The sequence below is a fragment of the Leptodactylus fuscus genome, chromosome 2 (assembly GCF_031893055.1).
Source record: "Leptodactylus fuscus isolate aLepFus1 chromosome 2, aLepFus1.hap2, whole genome shotgun sequence".
Taxonomy (NCBI): Eukaryota; Metazoa; Chordata; class Amphibia; order Anura; family Leptodactylidae; genus Leptodactylus; species Leptodactylus fuscus.
The window spans coordinates 225540324-225567768 of NC_134266.1; the positions used below are offsets into that span (position 1 = coordinate 225540324).

General features: G+C 40.9%; 1 protein-coding gene across 1 annotated transcript in view; it reads right to left on the reverse strand.

Annotated features, from left to right (window-relative positions):
• The window catches only part of SHMT2 (serine hydroxymethyltransferase 2), a 50517-nt gene that overhangs the window by 15842 nt on the left and 7230 nt on the right, over positions 1 to 27445 (reverse strand). Inside the window, exons 2-7 of the mRNA XM_075265745.1 lie at positions 26489 to 26662; positions 24825 to 24904; positions 18590 to 18790; positions 17258 to 17339; positions 9744 to 9866; positions 5170 to 5309 (exon numbers count right to left, since the gene is read on the reverse strand). Of these exons, the coding sequence (XP_075121846.1) occupies positions 5170 to 5309; positions 9744 to 9866; positions 17258 to 17339; positions 18590 to 18790; positions 24825 to 24904; positions 26489 to 26662 (800 nt within the window). The remainder of the gene's footprint in view (positions 1 to 5169; positions 5310 to 9743; positions 9867 to 17257; positions 17340 to 18589; positions 18791 to 24824; positions 24905 to 26488; positions 26663 to 27445) is intronic.

Here is a 27445-nt window from a genome sequence, read left to right on the forward strand (position 1 = left end):
TTCCATCTCAGACTTTACCCAAAATTATCCAGAAAGGTCAGGGAGTTTTAGGAATTTCTCGCCTTCGCGGTAGGAGGCAAAATCCAAAGAATTTTTGGAGAGATGATTTATAACCCCCCCCCCTTGATTTCTGTACTTAATGCACCCATGCTGGATACCATTTAGCTTTTCTAGATACCTTGTCAAAAGCAGAATTTAACACTTTAGCGTCACCTTGTGACACCTTTTAGCTCATAGGTTGTAAGGGCCCTCAGTCACATTGTGTGAATTGACTATTTTTCTGTAATGTATCTTTTTGTTTGTACTTGAACCCTACAATTGGTAAAGTGCTATGGAATATGCTGTCGCTATATAATAAAAATTATACACAGTACAGACCAAAAGTTTGGACACACCTTCTCATTCAAAGAGTTTTCTGTATTTTCATGACTATGAAAATTGTAGATTCACACTGAAGGCACCAAAACTATGAAGTAACACATGTGGAATTATATACTTAACAAAAAAGTGAAACAACTGAAAAAATCTGTCTTATATTCTAGGTTCTTCAAAGTAGCCACCTTTTGCTTTGATTCCTGCTTTGCACACTCTTGGCATTCTCTTGATGAGCTTCAAGAGGTAGTCACCAGAAATGGTCTTCCAAAAGTCTTGAAGGAGTTCCCAGAGATGCTTAGCACTTATTGGCCCTTTTGTCATCACTCTGCAGTCCAGCTCACTCCAAACCATGTCGATTGGGTTCAGCTCTGGTGACTGGAGGCCAGGTCATCTGGCGTAGCACCCCATCACTCTCCTTCTTGGTCAAATAGCCCTTACACAGCCTGGAGGTGGTCCTCATGTGAGCCAGTTTCTTTGTAGCGCTTGATGGTTTTTGCAACTGCACTTGGGGACACTTTCAAAGTTTTCCCAATTTTTCGGACTGACTGACTTCATATCTTAAAGTAATGATGGACACTCGTTTTTCTTTACTTCGCTGCTTTTTTCTTGCCATAATACAAATTCTAACAGTCTATTCAGTAGGACTATCAGCTGTGTATCCACCTGATTTCTGCACAACACAACTGGTGGTATCAACTCCACTTATAAGGCAAGAAATCCTATTTTCCTATAATCCATTTCTGGTGACTACCTCTTGAAGCTCATCAAGAGAATGCCAAGAGTGTGCAAAGCAGTAATCAAAGCAAAAGGTGGCGACTTTGAAGAACCTAAAATATAAGACATATTTTCAGTTGTTTCACACTTTTTTAAGTATATAATTCCACATGTGATACTTCATAGTTTTGATGCCTTCAGTGTGAATCTACAATTGTCAGTCATGAAAATACAGAAAACTCTTTGAATGAGAAGGTGTGTCCAAACTTTTGTGCTGTACTGTGTGTGAGCGTATATATATATATTTTACACACATATATATACATATACACACACGCCTCTGCCCGCGACTTCGTCTGCAGGTTGTTGGAATGGATGATCTGCCTATATTCAGCAAATTGCTGCCGTTAAATGGTTTGCCTGCTCTGGTGTTTCAGCAGCTCTCAAGCTGTCCTGCTGCTGAACTTGTTCCTCGCACCGTGCCTGTGATTGTTCTGGCATCTCAACAGCTCGCTGGGACGCCATATAATGAGCGTGTTGTTGGTGTTGATGATCCACCTGCTTCAGCGTTTCGACAGCCGTCCTGTCGCTGAACGCGTTCTTCGCGCTGTTCCCGGGATTGTCCCAGCATCTCGCTGGGAAGCCATATAATGAGCATGTTGGCGTTGATGATCCGCCTGCTCCAGGGTGTCAGCAGCTCTCAAGTTGGCCTGGCACTGAAGTTGTTCTTCACACCGTGCCTGTAACTGTTCTGGCATCTCAGCAGCTGGCTGCAGAGCTATATAATGCATGCGTTGTTGGTGTCGATGATCCCCCTCAGCTCTGCTTGAGGAGGAGGAGAACTCTATTGACTTCTAGCTTCCTTCATAGCTCTTGTTGTTTGTAACAAATTAGATTCTCTTTTTCCAGGCATGTTTAAAATTGGCAAACTGCCAATTTGGATTAAAGGGGTATTCCCATAACCCTTGTTCACAAACCCTCAGGCTCTGTGCTCTGTTCACTCCCTGGTTTTCTGGGGACATTGGTGGGCAGGGTTTCACTTGCTCTGCTATCTGCTATGTTTGCAGTTAGTAATGAGGGATTGGTTGTAAATGCATTACCACAGTATAAAGCTGATGTAGAGGCTGATGCAGCAGAGCTGGATTTGAGTCAGCTTGCATTACATACAGAGGTACGGGAACTCCCTATCTCAGCCCTTATCAGACAAATTTAATTAAATTGGCTGATAAGTGGAAGAGCTGAAGATAGAGTTCAGAAATCCCGGAGCTCTCACCTCCCCCTCCCCTATCTGAGGAGCTCCATTACTTGTCAGACATAAGCAGCCACTCCCTCCCCCCCTGAGAGCAGGCAGCCACGTCACTTGAGAAAGAAGCAGTTAAGCCCATTGGCCATAGAAACGCAGTGTCAACAATGAAGTGAATAAATTAAGATAGCGGCCAAACAAAGCAGTTTTGATAAAGCAATGTATTTAGAAAAAGTCTTAAATCCACATAAACTAGCAGTATAGATAGGATCCTTGTTATGGGACAACCCCTTTAAAGGTGTTTTCCCATGTCAGTTTGTCTGCACTTCCTGGAGCAGATCAGATAATATGCAAATGCATGTACACAAACCACTGAGGGTTACCGTGTGTTTACACAGAGAGATAATAGCCCTGGGACCTGAGAAAAGGCTGCTGCAGGAACAGTGTAATATAAAGTAGCCTATGTTTTAATCGAGGTTACAATCTACCTATGTGCCGAATTTCATTCAAATCCATTCAGCTGTTTTTGCGTGATTGAGTAACAAACATCCAAACACACAAACTTTCACATTCATAATACACACACAATAATAATTATTATATTACCTTATGAAAAATAAATTTATTTTTCAAAGTGTAATTGAAAAATATAAATATATATATATATATTTTTCAGTTACATTTTGAGAAGTCTGCTCTTGCCACCAGGTCTATTACTATGTGCTTCTTACTGTATGTACATGGGAGACAAGTGCAGAGCGAATCAGTTCTAAAGAAATTCAGCACCGGCGCATAATCAACTATATATTAGAATAACATTCAATATCATGTATGCTGGTGCACATGTTTTTTCTTAGAGACAATCTTTCTCCAGGCTACATAATAACAGAGCTTTCAGATAAAGAGATATCTACTGCAGCCTGGGGGCAGTATCTAAAAAGATGAAGACTCACTTTGCCTCCTACATATGGTCTTGATCAATAATATAATTACATAACTAGAACTAACACCGTTATTTGCAGGCTATGGCCACTGATCCCCTGCATTCTGTATTTTTATTTTGCCTTACTTCGCACACAAAGCATTTTGTAAGAGCAGGAGGTTGCATCCAACAGATCACTGGAGCAGAGAAAGGGTGAATGAAGCCCAGCGTGAGGACTAAGGAGCCCTGCTGCTCAGTTTCACACAGTTTTCTGCTTAACGCCCCACTCCAGGGTGTGAAACTGACGGAAGCAAGAGAGGTGGCAAAAAATAATAATAAAAGAAAAACTCCACAGATCAGGAAAAACCAGAGAGGTGAGGGCAGAGGCATACGTGTGCTGAGACCGGATTGTTAATTGCTTTGATTGGAAGGTGAAGAGACCAGCAGGGAGAAACGCTAGTAAGTGTTCTCACCATTTCTTCAACATTATAACTGAAACTACCGGGTAGCACATAGCTGACAGCAAAATCCTGCTGCCTTTTATTATTAGAATCCACTCTTGTTATAAGCCAGCAAATAAATAAAAATATGTACTCGCAGCTAGCCGAAGAAGAAAAATATCTGCACTGAGAATAGCAACAAGGACAGTGATTTCCAGGAAAGAAGCCGATGGTGTGATTAGTCATTAGTCCTATGGATCAGTATTAGAAGCTTAGTTATCCAGTATCAGCATGTGTCCTGCATACTAGAGTTACTTCAACCATTGGAAAATGATCTAGTCATATAAAATGATGAAAATAAATAATGGAATTTTAGGTGTTCTGCATCTCTGATGATCTTATAGAGCTCACATTCTTAGGGATTCCTTTTAAGGGTCATTGCATAGTTAGATCAGGGCCAGTCCAAGCTACACTGACTTGTAACAAAAATAAATAAATAAATAAAAAAAATTAAGGCTATGGTTTTCAGTATGGTAACCATAATATTTTAGGGCGATTCCAACTATAAATGTAAAGGAACGTTATCTATCAAGATTAGTGTTTAGGACTCCAGTCTTGATAATCGCTGTGCCACCGGAGGATGCAGCTCATTTTAGATGAGGGGTACATCTACGCATAAATTTGATGCATCCTCAGGCGTGTATATGCGCCTGTACTGAAACCCTGTTTAGGTGGAGTTCCCACTACCGTTATTATTGTCCGTTGCTGTCTTCAGTCATAGGATGACGGCAATGGACATTAGCTGCCACAGAGACCGGTCACAGATTCTGTGTCCGTTTCCATTGACACTAGCTTCCGTCATGTTCGTTTACTTTTGTAACGGAAGATAAAGTCCTACATGCTCAACAGTGACCGCTAATGTCCACAGCTGTCATCCTATGACGCAAAACAGCAACGGACATTAGTAATGGTAGTGTGACCTCGCCCTTACTGAAATAAATAATGCCTGAAGTCCACGTCAGCGGCCATCATTTGTGTTAGTAAAATGGTGTAAATTATCATATATCTGATGGAGCTGGAGGCCCCACTCATGCTATGATTATTACACATAAAAACCCAAGGGTTTTTTAATGTTACGAAAGACATGTAGAATAATGAATATGTCCAAATGTCCCTACTAAATGAATGCAGCAGTGCAGCGCAGCACAGGATAGAAGAAAAACTGCCAATGGTGTTCTAACTTTTTTTTAAGCAATTTTTATAGCCACTAGGTGTGAACCCAACTTTAGATATGTCTTTGGTTGGAACAATTAGTAATATATACATAGTCAGAACATTGATATAACTGCATGGGCACAGTCAATAACATTAAATTACTGCAATGGTTAACAACTAATTTCAACAGTGAATATGCCAAGACACAGCACAGAGCAAAGATCATCATATATATCCTATAGTTAAGGATTCACTTTTACCTGGCTCCTCGAAGAGTCTTGTGAGTTGTTGTGGTGACCACATCCGCATGATCAAAAGGAGATGGAATAACACCCGCTGCAACAAGACCACTGATGTGCGCCATATCAGCCAGTAGGTAGGCCTTCACCTCATCACATACCTGCAAGCAGAAAGAGGTCAGGAAAGATCTGTACGTATCTGGGGTTATGCCTGATGATGCAATGTCTGTACCTGCTTATATAGATTCCTAGATTATTGATGCCAACCTCTATGCACTTAATATGCATACACAAGCTGCAATAAAGTAGTCAGCCATTATGGACTAATCCATTGCTTGGAGTACTGTGGATGACCTCAACTGCAGAGATACTAGGTTGTGTATGCAATTCCTGTTCTAGGAGTCAAAACTTGTAGCATAGAGGAAAATAAAGTTAAACTGTCCCTCCAAGATTTTGCTTTCAATCTTCAACTGGAATGGAAAGATGCTACCACACACTGGGCAATGAATGACGTCCAGACAGTATTCTACTGGGGTTGAGCCGAACTAGAGATTTCAGGATCGTTTTTAAAATCTGATTTCCGATCATTTTCCATTCGAACCCGATCCTGATCCCAATTCCGAGCCCGCAGGTCAATGCCATTTTTTTTAATAATCGAAGATCGGATTTTAAAAACAATCCTGTTCACTACCCAGTCCAAAAATTGAAGCCTCCATGCTGTGTAGTGATTAAAAAAATTCTCTGGCTACTTAGTCCCCCCTGGTGTCCACTTATCTGCACAGAAGCGCTGCCACTGGTCCGGTCCCCCTGTTCTCGCCCTGCTGCCCACGCCTCCCAGGTTAGTGTTACAGACCTAGGAAGAAGGTGGGGCTTGTGGCTTAGGAGAGTGTGGGTGGGGAGACATGAGTGCTCCCCTCCCAGTACCCACCCACACTCTCCTAAGCCACAAGCCCCGCCTTCTTCCTAGGTCTGTAACACTAGCCTGGGAGGTGGGGGCAGCGAGGCGAGAAGGGGAGCGAGAACAGGGGGACAGGACCAGCGGCAATGCTTCTGTGCAGGTAAGTGTTATAACCGCTTCACATATGCTGAGGTGTTCCGTCCGTAAGAGAGCTCATGAGGACCCCTACGGACGGAACACAAGTGCAACTGCAAACACTGTGCAGTTCAAGCACATGGACCCCATTATAGTCTATGGGGCCCGTGTGCTTGAACTGCACAGCGCTTGCAGTTGCGCTTATGTTCCGTCTGTAGGAGTCCTCATACGGACTCTTACGGACGGAACACATCAGCATATGTGAACCAAGCCTTAAGCTACTAGAGATGTTAGCTAGTCTCCCATTAGTATGAATAGACGCAGCCGGCGCGCAGGGGGTTAAGCGGCCAGACGCCTGCACAGGCTGTGTGCCGGCTGCATCCATTCATTACTATGGGACCTAGCTAACATTGTTAGCTTTTTCCACAATGCTTGGTCAGTAACAAAGCATTGTGGGAAATAACCTCCGACCTCGATTCCACCTAAAAAGATCGGGATCACTCAACCCTATATTCTACACGACTTTCAACGGAAAACTATGCACAATACTTTCCTGGTGAACTTTAGGGACACTTTAACCTATTGACCAATGAGATACCAGATTATTTTCCTTTGCAACAAAAAGACATCTGATCAGTGGAGTTGCCCTTATCAGTTTTGCACTACTATAATATTACACAGCACATAGCCTGAAAAATAATTAATTTGCAAAAATCCCAAATTCTTTAGGTCCTTAGAAACATAAGTTCCTGGATTCCTAAACTTTATAAATCTCTTGTTTGAGAATACTTTCCTCCGTCACTGGATTTTATTTTTAGCTAACAATAGTCCTTATTTACCATTTCCACATTACAGTCAATTCTATTTCCATACATCAGCTGTAAACTTAGTCTTAATTCAGCCTTCAGAGAGATGTAGTCTGGTGGCTCCCTGGTTGACACTACTCTAGTTTTCCCTATTAAAACTCCAGAGAATTTTGTGCCCACACTGGCAATGCATTGCTTAAAATAACTAAAACATACTTTTTTTGGCCTGTGATTTATACCCAAAGGGTCTGAAGACAATGAAAGACTAACACAGTCAAGATGCTGCACCTTCTGTTGTCTCATTCAGATGAGATTTTCGGAAGAGACTCTGTGTTGCAGTCTACAAGCATGAATCAGGTCCCTCAGGTACTCACTGCTGATAAACACTCTATATTAGCTTGGATATACCATCAGCATGAGCGGGGCTTACTAATGTGCTCAGGAAGAATCTTTCCACAAAGGGTGAAGCAGAGCAGAATAGTAGAAATAAACCATATTAGCTCCAGCTCACTCTGCCTAATCATCCAGGCACGCTCTTACACATTCAGTACCATCAAGACACAATTCTAGGCAAAAAAAAAAAAATGTAAATTTTGTCTTGGACCAAGAATCAATCTTTTAAACTCAGTAAAGTTTTATTTTCCCAGGGAATTATTCCCTGCAGATCATTGCACCCTCACCTCCAACAATGTGTAATATATATATTTAATATTCCTACTCCACTATGCAGTCTATAAGCCATGGTATGTAAGAAGATCCGGAGATACCAACTGGCAAAGCCAAGTGTCACTATGCTGTCTTCCTCCTCCTCAATGTCTTCTCTGCCTTTGACACAGTCGAGCGGCTCCCTCTTATTAGAATCACTCATTCCTTGGCATCTAAGACCTAGCGCTTTCCTGGATCTCCTCATACCTCACCAACTGCACATTCAGTGTCTCCCACTCGCGTACCTCCTCCTCTTTCTGTAGGTTTCCCCTAAGGCTCTGTCCTCTTGTTCTTCATCTACACCCTCTGCCTTGGCCAACTACTAGAATGTCATGGTTTTCAATACAATTACTATGCTGAAGACACTCAAATATCTCTCTCTGGACCAGACATTACCTCTCTGTAGGCCACAGTTCCAAAGTGCCTAGCGGCCATTGCTTTCATTCCCTGCCTCCCCTTTCTCAAACACCAACATGGAGAAAATGGAGTCCATCATCCTCGCCCCACCTTGTACAGCCCCTCTATCTCATCCATCTATCAAAGTTAATGAAACCACCCTTATCCCTGTCCCATGGGTCCGCTGCCTTGGGATGACCTTGGACTTTGACCTATACTTCAAATTGCACATACAAACCCTCAACACCTCCTGCTGCCTCCAACTCAGAATCATCATCGAATCTGCTCCTTCCTTACCCCTGAAACTACAAAGATGCTCGTCCATGCCCTAATAACCTCCCGCTTACATTACTGTAACACCCTTCTCTGTGGCCTCCCAGCGAATACTCTCGCCCCCCTTCAGTCCACCTTAAACTGTGCTGCTCGCTTAATAAACATCTCCCCCCTGCCAATCCCATCACTCGCTACCCATTGCCCAGCGAACAGAGTTCAAGTTACTAACACTAACATACCAAGCGATCCACAACCTGTCCCCTCCATATATTTCTGACCTAGGCTCCCGCTATCTGCCCACACGTAACCTCAGATCCTCCAAAGACCTCCTACTCCGCTCTGCTCTCATCCACTCTTCACATAACCATACTCTGGAACTCCTTACCAAGACACAAGACTGACCCACCATAATCACAGGCTTCAAGAAGACCCTGAAGAGTCACCTATCCAGGAAGGCCTACAACCTCCAATAACACTATCACCACACCGCCATCTGTACAGAAGGCCCTGAAGACTCACCTATTCAGGAAGGCCTACAACCCCCAATAACACTACAGTCACCACACCACCACCTGAACAACCTCTCCCCTTACCTTCAGTTTCTACCCCTCTCCCACAGAGTGTAAGCCCTTGTGGGCAGGGCCCTGTATCCCACTGTACCAGTCGGTCATTGTTAGTATTGTATTTGTCTGTATATTTTATGTACCCTCAAATGTAAAGCACCATGGAATGGTGCTATATAAATCATCATCATCATCATCAAGCTCTCCAACTAAAGATAAGATAATCCTTTAATAGTCCCACAGTGAGGAAATTTCAGCATGTTACAGCAGCATAGTAATACAGATACAGGATAATACACAGTAATATATTACAGAAGTAGACACACATATGCTAAAGAACCCAAGTATTAGTGTGTTTCTTATTAGACAGACCCCCAACATTATGATGAAGCGCCACACTGACTTATAGGCTATGTCTAAATGACCCCTTTAAAACTATGAAATACTGTAATGTGTTGCAGAATAATATCTCTTGATACACATGTATTACTGTCAGCCAAGTTATAATTTTATTTTGGTCGGACTGATATATATCTGATGTTTGTTTTTTTGTTTCAGGATATTAATAATTTCCACAGCAAGAAACTTTAATAAAATGGAAGAAGAACATTGGAGATACAGGAAAGGTCATGCACACAGCGCATTACTAACAAAGCCACATGTGATACGAGTGCTGAAATAATGGTGATCAAAGACTTCTGGTGGTCGCACCTACTATGGGTACATCAAAGCCATAACAAAAAAATAGAGTATTACAATTGTACCTAGACATAAAATGATTTGAGACACCGTTACATAAAAGATATACACTCTGCGTACCTTCCTCATCCGGGCATAATCAATCAGTCTTGCATAGGCACTAGTTCCGGCGATGATGAGTTTCGGACGGAAGAGTCGGGCTGTCACCTCCAGTTGGTCATAGTCAATCAACCCAGTGGCTGGCTTAGAAATAAAATCCGGGTATAGTATAAATAAAAGGACATATCATACCATCTCATTGCATATTATAGGTCTCCCAACCAACTATTGTACAGTGTTACGACACAGCATAGTGTTAGCTTGCACCAATACTGGCGACATCGCCGCCAAATATTAGCACATTGTCATTCAGAGCATAGGATCAGTCATCAAAATACATACAATATGATCAGTATTGGACAAGGCAGATGAGCAACCAGGTTGAATGATTAAATTATAGCATATTTGCCAGTCTGAAGTAGTGCAGCCTCGAACCAGCAGCTCGGGAGAGCTAATGAACCCAAGGACAGGTGAGGTATGTCAGCTACAACCAAGAAATAGTGTTTTTTTTATTTATGGAGGCACAAATCAAGCAGAGAGAGAAATGACTGAACATTATGGCTGGAATGCTGCAAGTCACACATAATAACAGGAATGAGTTGTGAATGACATCATGGAACAAAATTGATTTAATAGTCTTATAGGTGACATGATATTTACTACTGGAGAATACGGATCACTTGTTTTGAAGGGGAAAAGTCACAAGCAATAATGGCTCATGTTTTCCTGACAGGTGCCCAGTTATAATTATAGAAAAATATTAAATAGAATTAGAAATTTTTTTTTTTTTTTAAATCTGTGTTTGCATTGAAAAGCACATGGTATTGATAAAACCAAAGCTGACTGAAGCTGAAACACATGGAATGGGGGTCATATCATTTCAGATGGTGCAGAATATACTCACTTAATAGGGTTGTCCAGCCGCACAGATCAGCTATTCCAGTAGTGTCAGGACGGCAGAAGTAAAGATGGAAAGCGCAGGCAGGTAAGTTTACTATTAGTAGATGAACAGCAGCATCCTACATGTACTCCCCATCTAATACCATAGTTTCTGGTGCCCAGAAACTGCCAGAACAGCTGATCTGTGCGGGGTCCAGGTGTCAGACCTCCAAGTGATGACCCATTATGTGGATAGGTGATTAGTAGGCAAAACTGATTTGGGACTGGACGATCCTTTTAAAGGGGTATTCCCAACTACAGCATTTATGGCATGTACGCAGAAACGATTGACTGACTTAATTACACCCATAGATTTTAATGCATCAATGAAAAGCTGTGTACAAATGTCCCTGTAGTGAGGCCATGTCCTATGAATATGGCATGGAAATACCACATTAAAAGGGACAGCAAACATCCCTCCATTGCTGTGCCTGTCTATAAGATAACTACGTGCAGCAGGAGCCTCTCCCCTCTGCAGTAGGGCGATAATATTAAGCCCCGTCCATTGGCCAATTCCTATTCCTTTTGCTCATTTACCCGCCTAAAACAGAAGAGATCAGCAGGAAATGATACCCTCTGTATGGTGGCGTCAGGAACATGCCAATGGTCACATCTGTGTTAAATAAGGATTTTATGTTTACCGCAGCTATTCATCTAACGGAACAAAAAATAATTACAGATCTAGAAATAACATTAACACCTATTGTTAGGTCCACAATTGTGCGTTTCCAACGTCTGCCACGGATGATTTTATTTAGCACTAGCTTATGGATACAAGGGTGAAAAATACACTAATAGAAATAAACACTTGCTGGTATTCAAGGTGCTGACCTGACAGCAGGCAATGCAAAGCAAGCACAAATGAGACCAGCGTGAAATCTAACAAATAATAATGGATGGCGCTGTAAGCATACATGCAACTGCAGTGACAAAAAATAAATAAATAAATAAAACTAATGCAAAAAAGTACACAATTTTTCAGTATACTTTTTGTATTGATTTCTCATGGTTTTCTAGATCTCTGCTTGCTGTCGCTTACTTCCTGTAGATAAAAAAAAAAAAAAAAAAAAAAAAAAAAAATCAGTCCATGGTCATGTAATGTATAGTGCATGGTCACGTGATGAACACACAGATGCATGGCTCGTCACAGCACAGTAATCAGACATCTGCCTGGTAACGAGTTGTGCTCATCACATGACCATGGACTGATTTTATCCACTGCAATTAAGCAGAATGAAGGACAGCATCAGAGATCTAGAAAACCGTGAGGAATAGATACGGGGAGTATATTGGAAAACTCTACACTTAGAGCAACAGTAACATCTCTATAATGTTGGTACGGAAACTGGACAACCCCTTTAAAAAAGGGTCCATTTGATTCGCATTGACATGCAGCAATGGTAAGATAACGCTGCTGCCTTATACAAGAAAGCCCAGAAGGGCCATATTTTGTACTAACCACAAAAAAAAAAAAAAAAAAAAAACCCAAATTTCCCCATAAACTAGGCACTGGCTTCAGACAAGCGTTATCTGCAGAAGGTGCTTCGTACGAGGTTAGAAATCAATTTCACCACTGACAAAAGATTAAAATGTGAAAATAAACAGCTACAATACACTTTTATATGGAAGGAACCCAAACCCAGCGAATGACTCTTGCCTCTGCAATCAGATTTTATTGTCTGCAATATAAAGAGACTTCATCAAATAAAAAGAAAGCAGACACCAAGGTGTGGAGAAATGTTCAGTTCTCTCTTTGTATTGTTATGTGTGGATATTACATAGTATATTGTGTGTGCACATACACATCTCTATATGTCAGAATTAATCAATTGAGGCAGTGTCATAGATACCATCTTTTAGCTCAAAATAGCAAAAAATATCAGATATTTATTTCAATATAATAGGAAATAGCTGCATTTATGTCTCTGCAGTCCAAGAGCCTGTCATGCACTGCTGTAGGTACGGACTGATTTTAGAAACGATTAAACTGAATATTAGATGACTTACAATAAAATAATTCCACAAATAACCTTCTCTCTGCTTTACACATCAGCATCTCCAGGTTAGGAAAACCAAATATCAGCCCCCACTGCCCTGCACAGAACTTTACATCCATGTTCGGGTGGGTTCACATCTGCGTTGGTATTCTATTCGGGGGAGTCCACATGGGGACCCCCCTGAACAGAATACCAAATGCAATTACAAGTGCAGTGCTGTGAAAGCACACGGACCCCATAGACTATAAAGGGGCGGTGTGCTTGCTGCAAGATCTCTGCACAGAACATGCAGACAGGAAAGTAGTTCACAATCTACTTTCCAGTCCGCATGATTTCTGCGGGCACAAGCACACGGACCCCATTATAGTCTATGGGGTCCGTGTGCTATTACTGCACAGCGCTTGCAAGTGCATTTGGTATTCCATACAGAGGGGGTCTCATGCGGACTCCTCCGAACAGGATACCAACACAGATGTGAATAAAGGGTCACATATAACACTGCTTGTCATAAGTTCTCATTCAGTCCCGTTTTATTTCTTAGCCCTATAATACAGAGCATAATAACTTGAACTGAACAATATGGCTTCCCACAGCACAGTATAGGGAGAAGATCATCTGCGTAAGGTCACAGTCAGCTCAAATTGTAAGAGGAAGAAAATCTACAGCAGGTCACAGCACATTGTATGGGGAAGGTATAAGAATTCTATACAATGTGACGGAAGGTTCGGCAACAAGGGGGGGAGGGGTTAGAAGAGGGAGATACACCAGGTTTAGTAGTAACTGTGAAAGTGATGATTTAACAACCATTAAAAGGTAGGGGTGAGATAAACTGATGTTTTGCTTCCTTAACAGCCTGAGAAGTTAACATGGAAGAAGTGCAAGGGAACTATTCCAAACCAGAAGTGTGTATGTAGTAAAGACTGCAAACCAACCTTTAAGGGTGATGAATGTGCAAAAAAGAAAAGTCAGTGCAAAAATACGAAACAGTCTTTTTCATTTTCTATCACCGGAACTTATATGCATTTATTGATTGTTGTCAGGCTTAAAACAATAAGCGCCATAGTCACCTCCCCATTCAGTTGAATATGCAGTGGAGAATCTCAGTTCTGGTTCCCGGACCTTTGACTCATTCAAGACCGTGTCTGACTGATGCATTGGTGTGCAGGCAGAAGGTAACCAAAGATCGGGACATGAACTGAGACTCTCCACTGTAATCCTGCCTGAAGTGAGATACATGGAAATAGTGTGTATTATTTTAATTCTCTCTATGGGGTAAAAAATATGGAACACCCCTGTAACGTATCCCTAGCCTTTAAGTAGTAGTTGTCGTGACTATTTTTCACTTCTTTATTCGGCAAGGACTGCTCCCGTTCCACAGAGCTTCCTAAAGAACAGCTGGGGTACTGAAACCTGTGCTTGCCTGATGGTGTCAGAACTGAATTACAGAAACTTTTCAAGGCCATTAAAAGTGTTCCCACATTATTTAGAATCTGGATAGAACTTTTTTTTTTTTTCCAGTTGTCATCTTCAGTTTCAAAAGAAACTTTCTAAATACCGTGCATTTGTGTTCCGTAATAAAGGACTTAAAATAGCCCCAGGAAGCAAAAGCAGCAGGAGAACAAACACGACATTATAAGCGGGCATGGAAGAACCGTGTTTATGTTTAAGAGATTTCTGCAAAGACGATTATTTCTTTACACTTATTACAATGACCACAAATGATCCGGCACCTGCGAGGAGCCTTTGTTTCCTCTATTTTCCACAATAGTCCTTACAATGCATCAATGAATCTCTCATTTTGAAATGACATAATGACATGTATGTGGGGGAGGAAGAGCATAAACTAGAAAAAACAACAAAAATACATCTTTCCCCTTACTGGTTTAGCTTAGTTTCATTCATTTCTTTCATTATTTAGTAATGTCTGTTGTTCTGATTTTTTTTGGTATGTAGCTCAGTTTTAATGGCCATTGATAGCATTTCACCCGACTATATATTTCTCGGTATTCATACGTCATTACTATTCCTTATTGTGCACACTATTTCACCTCTCATAAATATATGCTAAGGTTTCTATTCACTCCTTTAATTTTGCAATATTACCTATAAAATGCACTTATTTTAGGGGGATATCTTGAAAAAGCTAAATCCCATGATATGTAACCCACAATCACGTATATATTTCTTAATCTTTTCCTTAAAAAGGACCTTTCACAACCGCCACCAATTCAAGTTTTAGCACCTTTTAATAGGCACTGCTTCACTATTCTAGCCCCCTCCATTCCCAAGCAACAAGTGAAGTTAAGTTTGATGTCTGATTTGCTATTCAAGGTCTGAAATGTTAAATGTGCAGGCTCAGGCAGGGGGTGTGATTCAGAGCTCCAATCACAGGCAGCCAGTGTCAGAGCTCAGAATCACACCCCTTGTCTACTGCTGCCCGACATCGCCTTCCTGACAGTACAGAGCCCAAATAGCATATCAGGCTCCAAAGAGAACAGCAATAATTGCTTTGGAAGGGTGGGGGATAGAGAAAAAAAATTCCAGCTGTGCCAGAATCAGTGAAGCAGCAGCTATTGGTTGATGTAAAGTGCTAGACTTGTTGGAGGTGAAAGGTCCTCTATAAAGGGAGTCTATCACTGCCCCCAGTTACTTTAAAATCACTTCCATAGTGCTGTAAATGCTGTTAGACTAAAAATGGTACCTTTCTTATGTTTCACAGCCCAAGGGATGCGCAGAAAAAGTGCTTTAAAGCGGCTGTATCATTGGGAAAAGTCATTTTTAGATAAGCACATCCTTGCATAGCCTGTGGAAAGGCTATTCCACACCTACCTTTTGTATGTAAATCGCCTCAGTAGATTTTGAATAAGTCTGTTTTTATTCCTATGTTAAGGAGCTTAGACTGTATAGCAGAGAGGTAAACAAGGAAAGGCTCCTAGTGAGCCGAAAACGTTCACATGTACACCATCTGATGTGATCTCCATGAATATCTTTAATAAATCTTAATTGCAAGTCAACAACAGTGGGATCCTTGTTTACCTATTGGATACGGATTGGGACCCTATCCCACTGCTACACACCTGCTAGTGACACGGCCACATTCACTATGTATAGTAGAGAGGAGTCATCAGCACAGCAGCCTCTGCTATACATACACATAGAGCAGACTGTGATCACAGACACTTCCGGTGCACGGTCTAAGCTCATTAGGATATGAATAAAAACAGACTTATTCAAAATCTACTGGGGCAATTTACATACAAAAGGTGTGTGAAATAGCCTTTCGAAAGCCTATGCAAGGATGTGCTTATCTAAAAATGACTTTTCCCAATGATCGAGCCCATTTAAGGCTGATTGCAGACAACTGTGGCAATATTCGGTATGTCATTGTGTATTTCATGGACAGTGTACTGACCAATTCATTTCAATGGGTCCATACACACGACTGAATTTCGCAGGCCGACAGTCCAGGCTGCAAAAGGTCCTATTTAACGACCCGTTCTTTCCTATTCATTTAATGAAAGGAGCAACAGAGGCACAGGCAGCACATGGGGGGGGGAGAGAACTCTTCCCCATGTCCCCAGTGTGCTGACCGTGCTTTTAATTCATGGCCATCTGGTTGCAGCACGGTCGTCTGTAACCGGCCTAACTTTATTCAAATGAGGATCGTGGAGCACAGGGGAAGTTTTCTTCTATTACAGAGCACTGCTGCATCATCACTAAACACACCCAATCTGCATTCAGCTCTTCCCCTGCACAGTGCAAGTTGATTTTTACATTGTGCTCCATTCATCAGTAAATAAGATGAAGAGTTACAGGTTTATACCACATATACATACACAAAATATTTCCATAAGGCTGGATTCACACTTGCGTAGAAGACTACGCTACAGAATCCGCTTAAAATAGACATGGAGGACTTCTCTCTCCGCCAGTTTTATAAACTTACACATTATACTGTGTTTCCCCAAAAATAAGACAGTGCCTTATATTAAATTCTCTTCCGAAATATATGACCTGTTTTATTTTCGGGGGATGTCTTATGCAGCGGGGGACAATCGGCAGTCATGCTGGCGCATGCATGACTGCCGGTTGTAGGTGGTCGAGGAGGTGAAAGGATGGGGGGGGGTTGTGGGGAGGTCTTATTTTTAGGGAAACGCGGTAGTATATGGGGTCTGCGGTTTCTGTGTGTAAGTAATTTTTAAGAGGACCTAAAACAATGGAAACCTTTTAGTGAACCTAGCGAAATAAGGCTGCAACTATATACAGAGTTTTTTTTATGGCATAACAGACTGCAAGTATTGTGAGAAGCTAGTAAAGAGAAATATATGGAGCTGCATGAAGAGCCAATGCATAGCAGAGTTTTGTCCAAACAAACAAAAAAAAAAACACGGGGAAAGAGGGGAATGTGACAAAATTGGTGTAAAAATAAATTGAAGTAGTCGCCAAAGTCAGCCAATTAGATCAGATTGGTTCTTTGGATAAATCAAGCCAAAGTCCTGAGTGGCTGCCACAGGGAGCTACTTCATATACCTAATACCAAATCTCCTACATGGAGTGTTACACAAGGTGACAACAGAAATTAATTTCCTTAATACTTACATTTAGCTTGTAAGGCATAGATTCAAAGTAAATGGAGGTAGCAGAGATGCGCTTCACATCAGACATGTACCCATGGGTCAGGCTTTGAAGAAAAAAAGAAGGCATTGAGAGATTAAAATAAACACACAGTAAAGCAAATCTGCTATTACAGGAACTTTCAAAAGGGGGAATGTATGAATCCAAAGCAGAAAAAAAATAAGTCATTGACAAGAAATAAAAATAGAAGGGTTATCGCATGAATTGAAAAAAAATAAAAATCTAACAAAATAACCTGTCTGGAATCTGGAGTAATACACATAATCAGGTAACCACTATCAATGTAATTTGCTCTGAACTGTCATCGCTTCCCTATTTGCTCTCTCATATACAGCTCTGGTCTATGGCTAGGCACATACTATTACCATGTAACTATCAAGCATCTACATCTCCCAGGGGTGCACTGCAATCTGGCGCTTGCTCTTGGCAGTGGGCTCTCTATGCAATGCTCTAGCACATGTTCAGCAGCAGAGAATCAAAGTACTAAGCAGGGAGAAGCAGGACAAGGGGTCAAATACATGTTTCCACCATCTCACAGCTTCTGGTGGGCATGAATATAACGACCACAGAGACAAAATCCTTAACACCATGGGTAAGAAATAAGAGAATAGATTTGGATTCTCCTTTATTTTTAATAGCGATCTATTCCATATAACGTTGACCATATGTTTTGATGCAGGTTTCTTCTTCTATAGGAATATCTCTTTAAGTAAAAGTGTCACAAATTTACAATCATTTGATTAACTCTTATGATGCAAAAATTTGTGACACTATCAGGTGACTAATAGTGCTAATGTATTAGGTAAGGAATGAACATTTGTATAAGGCAACACAGGTCATTGACAACAGGAATGAATGCACATGAAAAACTGATTCAAGGCTACACATAATTGAAGACCCTTTGTATAGTCAACATTTCTTCTGTATGTAAATAAGAAAACCCAATAGATTTGTCTTCAACAGAGAACACTGGGTCATTGCTTACAGCTAGAGGAAGCAATGCAATAAAAAAAAAAAAAAAAAAAAAAAAAAAAAAAACACACACAAAAATGCCCCGAATGGTTAAGAGAGTTGTTGACCCCTTCCATCTCCTGCCTGCACTACCTTGTGCACTGCTATGACATCAGCCATCCTATTTCAGCAGCCGGCCGAGCAGTTCTCCCAGGGCCCATCCCCCAGTGCACAAACTACCTCATTTACATAAGATGTCAAAGTTATTTTTCTCGAAAGGTATGGAGAGGTAACAGATGACTTTACCAGAGTACATTGTCTCTTCAGTGATTATTGTATACTTACTGTCCTCCATCTGGGAGATCAAGCCCCATGAGACGATTGTGTGGTTGCAGCAGAGCTGTGTAGGCTGCAAAGTTGGCTGGAGATCCAGAATATGGCTGCACATTCACACCCCACTTTTTGGAGTCTAATTTGAAGGCGTCCAATGCTCTTTGCTGACACAGCAACTCGATCTGATCAACCACCTCGGCTCCACCATAATATCTGGAAAAAAAAAAAAAAAAGAGACAAAGGTCACCTGGAGTCATTACAATTTCAGTATTGTTAAATATTGCTTAAAATGGGTTTCCCCAACATTGGAACTCCTCACCAATCCATTTTGCATGAATGCTTGCTTGAACACCCCAGTGATGTTGAAAGCAGGCACAGAACTACAATTACCATGAACCACCATTACATAAAAATGGAGCACTTAAGGACCCTGTTCTCATGATCGCTGGTGATCCCAAAGGTCCCACCTATAGTGGCTACACACTTCTTCTCTATTAACAGGATCTGAAACCCCTTTACAGCTAAGGCCCCATGTAGCGTCCGGCAGCAAAAAGGCGCTGCAGAAAAAGACATGGCAGCAACGCACCGTGGATCTTCTTTCCGCAGCACTTTCAAGTCTCCTCTGCGGACTTTCTGCTTCAATTATACCAATAGGGAAACCCCGGCGTGTCCGTTGTGAGTATTTTTATAAAACGTCTTTTTTTGTTTTGTTTTTTTTTCACACTGCGGCATTTATGCCATGTGGGGCCCCATCCTAAAATGGTTTTCCAGGCAGTACTTTTACACTACTTATGCATCCCAGGTTTTTTTTGTTTGTTTTTTTGAGGTTGTATCTAGGGGCTCCGGGCTGGTCCTGGCTCCAATTCAAGTGATCTGAACCAGCACCTGGGTCACTCTTGCCTCCTCTGCTAAGTGGACTGGCAGACTATAGTATAGCCAGCCCCCATACAACAGGTAACTAGTGGTAAATACCGTAAAGGAGGCAGAGTGACCCAGGTCAGATCCCAAAATAGTGTCTAATCTGCTGTGCAACGTATTTATGGACCATTTACACAATGCAAGAGTTTATAAAAGAGCACAGCTTGCTACTTGTTCATGATTTCGACATATTTATGAAATGCAACTCAAGTTTTTTTTTTTTTTTTTTTTTAAAAACTTGCAAATGAGAAGACGACATCTCTACTCCACAAAGACCCTTGTGTAGAAAATGTGCTGCACTCTTAGCTAGTGTGAAAATTCACTGTTTTAGGTTGACACGTTCATCAAAAGGGACAAATACAGTCAGAAATCTGTCACAACATAAATCAAATTATGTGAGATTATGTTTTGATAAATATAGGACAAAAACTGTAAGCACAACAGTTGCTTGGAATACAGCAAAGTGAAGGAAATTTGGTTACTCTCATCCACACATTGCAGAAAAGCAAGCATTTCCCTGGAGCTTTAGCTGTACGAAGTTTTTCCAATGAACACATCCTTATTTAAGTTAGTAGAAAATTAAAAGTTAAATATATTTGCAAATATAAATTAAAAATGTAGCAGTTTATCACCACTAAAACGGGTACAGAAAATGTGCAAGGCTGTCTCAATAGATACTTCCATGAAAGCCATTCCTTTCTATGGTCTACAGAGTGTCAGAAACTCAACCAGGAGTGCCTCAGAAACCAAACTCGGAACCGAAGACTGTCACTAAGGTCAAAAAAATCCAATAGTAATCCAGCAACCAGTTTTGCATTAGATTAAAACATTATGTTTTATTAGTCCATTTAAAAAAAGGGTAATTCCTTTGCTTTGACAGAAAACCAGTGACAATAAATATGAAAAAATGACACAGCACTTACATGAAAAAACGTGTTCGGATTACATAGGACAATAGACACACGATGCTTAACCGCCTACGCGTTTCAGGGTCCAAGCCCCTTCCTCATGGCGAAGTAAAGACTGAATGTGAGAAGGAGATGATTTATACCTTCCCTAACTGAGTGTTAATTAGCTGTAATTGGACACAGACGTATTCTGGCCCAAACCCACACTTAGTCCATACCTAACATGAATGCATGTACATACATTTAACACACACACAAAACATACAAATATAAACCATACATAAATAAAAAGTGAAAAATAAAAAATGTGTTAAAATTTAAAAGCATGTTCTATTGATCTCGTATACCAGTCTCATTTGTTTGTCCTAAACAGTTATTTCTATTATGTATCCCTCAATTTAATTATGCTCACTAAATTCTATTCTCGGAGTTTTATTTTTCCCCGTGATCTACTGATGTACAAATTAACTGGTTTTTAACCTTATACCCTACCTGTTACGAAGTTGATACGCATATTTCCTACTCGCGTTCTCCATTCCTTCACTCCTAGTGCATTAGTACGTACTGCGTGAATCACATGTTGTCCGGTCACATGATTCTTGTTACCACAGTAACTACTTATGTCATGTGATATCACATATTAAAACTTATATCAGGTAATATCGTGTTGTTTGTACGTACTATAGGTAGAAGGAATATTTCTACTGGACCGGAATGGTTTAACTTCTGTTTCCTACTGGTGAGTATTACCTTTCAATTGACTATGAGGCTATCGTGGTGTTTTACTAAGATAATTTTGTTCAGTACTTTAAACACGACAGTTTACATTTATTCATTATAGTTAATTTCTAATTTATATTTAAATAGTAAATGTAATATAAATGAAATTATAAATACTGCCCAAAAAAAAAAATAAAAAAATTTAATTTTAACTTTTCCATATACCACTAACAGGATGCCGTATGGAAAATTAATGTACATGTCAGTATGTGTATTACTGAATGATGTTACTCATTAACCAAATGAATATCCAAATATTGAACAAATATTTTCCCTATTGCGGACTATATCTAACTCCACTCCGTACTACTCGATGTTTTTGTTATAGAGACTTCGTACTTAGTCTAGACTTTTTTTAAATGGACTAATAAAACATAATGTTTTAATCTAATGCAAAACTGGTTGCTGGATTACTATTGGATTTTTTTGAATTTTGTATTGGCACCTGCACCGGCAGGATTCCATGGTTATCCGTGCACCTGTAGTAGCACAAGAAAAAAATTCTTTCGCACTAAGACCACGAGAAAAACCACAGGGCTGTGAACGCTTTTTTCTACACACTGTCACTAAGGCCCGGTTCAAATCTGCATTCAGTATTCCGTTTGGAGAGAGTCCGCTTGGGGACCCCCCCCCCCCCACACACACAAAATGGAAGCCTATACTTCTTAAAAAGTGGTTAGCTAAGAGATCACAAAAGCCCCAAAGACTATAACAGGGTCTGTGTGGTTTCCGCTTGAATCATGCGGAGAGAAAAGTGCTGCTTCCAGTACTTCTCTCCGCAAGATTCATGTGGACACAGAGCAGAAAAAGCACGGGCCTCATTTTAGTCTATGGGGTTCGTGTGATTTCTTAGCTAACCACTTTTTAATGTGTATAGTTTTCCATTTGGGGGTTCCCAAGCAGACTCCCCGAACGGAATCCCAGACACAGATGTGTGCAACATCCTTCAACATGACCGGTTTGACAGTGGGTCAGTAATGGTGTGGGGTGGCATTTCTTTGGAGGGCTGCACAGCCCTCCATGTGCTTGCCAGAAGTAGCCTGACTGCCATTAGGTACTGGGATGAGATCCTCAGACCCCTTGTGAGACCATATGTGCAGACCTCATGTGGCTGGAGTGTGTCAGCAGTTCCTGCAAGATGAAGGCACCCGTTCCCCAGATCTGAATCCGATTGAGCACATCTGGAACATCATGTCTCGCTCCATCCACCAACATCACGTTGCACCACAGACTGTCCAAGAGTTGGCAGATGCTTTAGTCCAGGTCTGGGAGGAGATCCCTCAGGAGACCATCTGCAACCTCATCAGGAGCATGCTCAGGTATTGTAAGGAGGTCATACAGGCACATGGAGGCCACACACACTACTGAGCCTCATTTTGACATGTTTGAAAGGATATTACATCAAAGATGGATCAGCCTGTGTTTTTCCACTTTAATTTTGGGGGAGACTCCAAATTTAGGCCTCCATTGATTAATAAACTCGATTTTCATTGATGATTTTTGTGTGATTTTGTTGTCATCACATTCAACTTTGTACAAAACGAAGTATTCAATGAGAATATTTCATTCATTTAAATCTAGGATGTGTCATTTGGAGTATTTTTTTTTTGAGCAGTATATATTTTATACATATTATACACACACACACACACATATATATATATATATATATTTTTTATATCCCCCTCCCCTTCATCCTCTAGAATTTTGTTCTGTGCGCTACCCAAAACAACTGTAAACCCTGTAGTGACAGTGCTTGGTACTACACATTGCCCTGTCCCATTCACTAGAAGGCTGCTACAATATAGATCACGGTGCCTAGTAAACAGGGAATGAGTTGAGCATCGCTGCCCCATTAAACAGCTGAACAGTGAGCCCAGCTATCTGATACTGGTGACCTCTCCTAAGGATACATTGGTAATACTCAGAAAGTATTATTGTATTAGGAAACTTGTATTATAAAACATCTCCACTCTCTAGAACTCTTTCTACCGTCATGATATGGGAACATTGGTGTTTGCATCAAGAGATGTACAGGCCTAACACTTCTCGCAGCTTAAGTGCAGATACTGTTGCATCCAGTCTAGACAATCCTTTGTGAACTAAACCCATCAGCAGCATAACAATTTACTACAATGTATCAGTGTAGGTAAAGTATCAGCCTGCGCTCAGAGTGAATACAATCATGGCCTAGTCATAGCAATGTAACAAGATTAGTTCTGTAGAGGATTTCATCCCCGGACATTAGTAATGTTTTCATCCACTGAAACTGGCGCGGAGCTGAATTACAAAGAACACAGGAAAGTACGAAAACTGGTAAATGACCAATCCTTATTAGGTTCTTCCGATTCTGTTCAATGTGCCTGTAATAGAAGACTATTCAACTCAAATATATTCAAAGGGGTACGTTTATGATTGAAGGAGCCATAGCACTCCACACCGTGTTGCACCTCCTTCAACATACTATATCAGACAAAGCACCAGAGCCTGGCATAGCAGCTTGAAGGGTCATGAAACATCAGTCACTCAGAAGAGCTCGCCCAAGCACTATGGCCTTTTCAATCAGCTTTTCCGTGCAAGTGCCAGATGAGCACCAATCTGATATTTATGACCTAATATAAATACATTTTGGAATACACCTTTAACGTACTGTATTGTGCACAGCTACCGTGGACTTTTGTGGATAAGAGGACAGACCTTCAAAGAGATAGACAGGTGTGTGTGTGTGTGTGTGTGTGTGTGTGTGTGTGTGTGTGTGTGTGTGTGTGTGTAGAACAATGTTACATTGCCTCATGCCACAATTATTTGTTTTTTTGGGGATTTTTTGGATACATAGCAACTAATAAAATCTTACATTTGTCTGGCAAATGCTTTATAAAAGCGGGCGTATGATTATTGCCACTTTTGCACTATGATCCAGCCTTGTTAGAGTTAGTCTCAACAACTAGGACCTTAAGGGCTCGTTCACACGGAGTAAACGCGCCACGCAATGTGGCGCGTTTACGGGACGTGTACGCCGTATTTTTTTACGGTGTGCGCATACGCCGCGTTAACGCAGTGTACACGCGGCGTTAACGCGGCGTATGAGCGCACCGTAAAAAAATGCGGCGTACACATCCCGTAAACGCGCCACATTGCGTGGCGCGTTTACTCCGTGTGAACGAGCCCTAATAGATTATATGGGCCCCTCTACTCCAGATCAAAGGATCAGTAGGGTTCCCTTTTCTCTAATAATGGATAAAATGTAATAACTTTCAGGCTAAACTAGAAACAAATAATTCTATAAGTAACTATTATCAACCAAATGTACATAATTCTTACAATGTTAAGAATCACAAAGCTACACTATTAAACTCTAGGGAAACCCTTCTAACACATATGAATACTAATAGATAGATATCACAATAATATATATATATATATATATATATATATACATATATATACACACACACATATATATACATACATCACATGACGGCAGAAAAAAGCATCGCTAATAAATTGTAGCTAGAGCTGTATTTTTCTACACAGTGGAGACATACACATGCACCACGCCATCACCGACTCAAATTCTGCAACTGTGTGAACTTCGCCTACATCAAACCCATGAGAATCCCATTTTGGGTGTTGCAGCTCACCTTTTGCCAGGATAGCCCTCAGAGTACTTGTTGTTGAGGCAGGATCCAAGAGCTTCTAAAGCTGCTCGACTGCAGAAATTCTATTAAAAATAAAAAAATAAAAATTGTAATGTCTGAAAATAATGAAATCTATATACACATAAAAGAGCAGCCAAAAATTACCGACAATACTTCCACATATGTATGTAAACGTTTTTGGAGGGTCATATCTCAAATGATAAGAGCACCGATATCGATGAAAGCAGGCAACAGAAGACTCTACTTTACTGCACATTAAATGCAGATTTTTTTTTTCTAGAGCAAGACCACAGACAGCCAAGACCAATTTACAAAGCTATGAATTTACCTTTATCAAAAACTACAAATGGTATAAAGTTTTTACATAAAACAGATCGAATCCATTTTATGTAAAAATTTCAATAAAAATGAATTTTACCTTTGTAAATTTGCTTGGGCTGTCGATTTTCTTGATAGAAGATTTTTATTTTTATACACCAGCAAGTACCATAGTATAAGTTGAGCCAATTGATCTCAAGATATTTCTTGTGAGCTCTGTGTTCTGTTTGTCTGATACAGACAGATAAATCATTTGCTACTCTTCTGAGTTCAAGGGGTTTAGTATTGATGATTATTCCTAGGATAAGTCATCAGTATCAGATCAGTGGGGGCAGACTACGGACACCCCTATGGTTAGACGATTAAACCTTGTGCGGCAGCTTCTTCTGTGTATATCAGGCACAGGGCCATAAATTATGTTGCTAGGGTGCTCATCCCCTTTCACTTTTATGGGACATGGCGCTTTTAAGGCCATGACGTCAGAGTCATAAAAAACAGGCTGTGGGAGCGGAATCACACCACGGCCCCTTCAGACAGCTGTCAGCAAGTCAGACCCACACCAATCTTATATTGATGGCGTATCCTCAAGGTCCCAGCCATCTTACATTATCACCCATTTCAAGGATATGTGATGAATGGCTTGACCCACAAAAAACATTTGATGAAAGCTGTATAAATCTTTGTACAGTAATCTATTATGGTAGTAGACAGTAGCTTTAAGATCAATTTTAAAAATATATATCAGACATTTTATATAATTTTGATCCAATTGATCTGGTAAAAGTTGTCTAAACAGTTTAGATTTCCTTTTAAGAAAACTGTATAAAATTAAGGCTGGGTTCACATTACTGCAGCTGTCCACCCCAGGGTTGCAGTCCTAAACTCCAGGGAACTGGACAGGGAACAGCTTGCCTGCAGTCAGCTTTAAAACCCATCCATTTGAATGGGTTTTTAAAAGTGACCACCGGTGTCCATGATATGCGGCTCCTCCACCTGGAAACAGGTTTTTTTTTTTTTTTTGCACGGGCACAAAGCCCTGCATGTACTATTTTGTGTCAGTGTACAAAAAAAACAGTTTTCAGGCAGAGGGGCCGCATACTGACCCCGGCAGTCACCTTTAAAAACCCATTCAAATGACTGGGTTTTAAAGCTGACCGCCGGCAAGCCATCCCATCCAGTTTCCTGGGATTTAGCACAAAACCCCCAGGGTGGATAGCTGCAGTAGTGTGAATGCGTTGGAGCGTTCCTTTATACAATTTTTTGCCTTTAGCCAATTTTTAAAATTGTCAAGCAACCCCTTTCATTGTGAACTCCAAAGAAACGCTTACCTCCGAGGCAATCAGCTCCAGTCCACGACATTGCCTATCCTTTTCCTTCTGTACAAGGTTCCACATTTCAGGGTCATTCTCAGCCAAACTTTCCTGGCCGTTCCAGAACTGGTTCCCAGCTTGCGATGCTGGTTTTGTATGCTGGGCACGAACATGGCAGCATCTTCTTAAAGGCTAGAATAGAAAATTAAATAAGCAGTAGTCAGTCATGTAAAATCTTGAGGGGATTTGACACAGGATAGGTCCTAGGGGTCTCATGTCTGGGCGTAACAACCACTGGGATCTCCAGCAAGTAAGAGAACAAGGGCCCATAAATTCCCCCTATGTACTCCATGGGAACTAAGTGGTGGTTCAGATGTGTGGCCAGCACTTTATTCACTTCTATGGGGCTGCAAACAATAGCTATCCTGGCAATCCAAGAAAAGTACAGGGAATGGTGGTGACATCACATGGAGCAGTCACAAACTTGTGGGTCCCAATTCTTGTCTTTGCTTGGGGGGGGGGGGTAATAGATTTAAGTCAGTGATCACAAACTTATTCTCTTCTTATTCTGCCGAGAGGAAGGGACATTTGGTTCCCGAAATATGTGGCTATGTTTAGATATTTATCTGCTGTATTGGTGACCATGTAAACCGTTTTTATGGATTTCTAAATAAAAGTTAAATTTTATATATTCATCGCAATTTTGGATTTCATCACCGGGTTGAAGCTGGAGTGTGTTTTATATTCTTTTGCTGCATTGATCCAGGAGTAGTCCACCTGATATCCGGGCTTCCCACGGTGACTGTGTTATGTTACGGTGAGCTGAAAAAGTTTTTTTGTATCTGCTTTCTTATTCTCTGTGGCACTGTCATAATAGAGTCACAGAAATGGGAAAGTGACCACAAACTGACACTTCTGAATATTAATAAAGTTAATTAGTATAATTATACACTTTTTCCACTATGGCCCGCTACG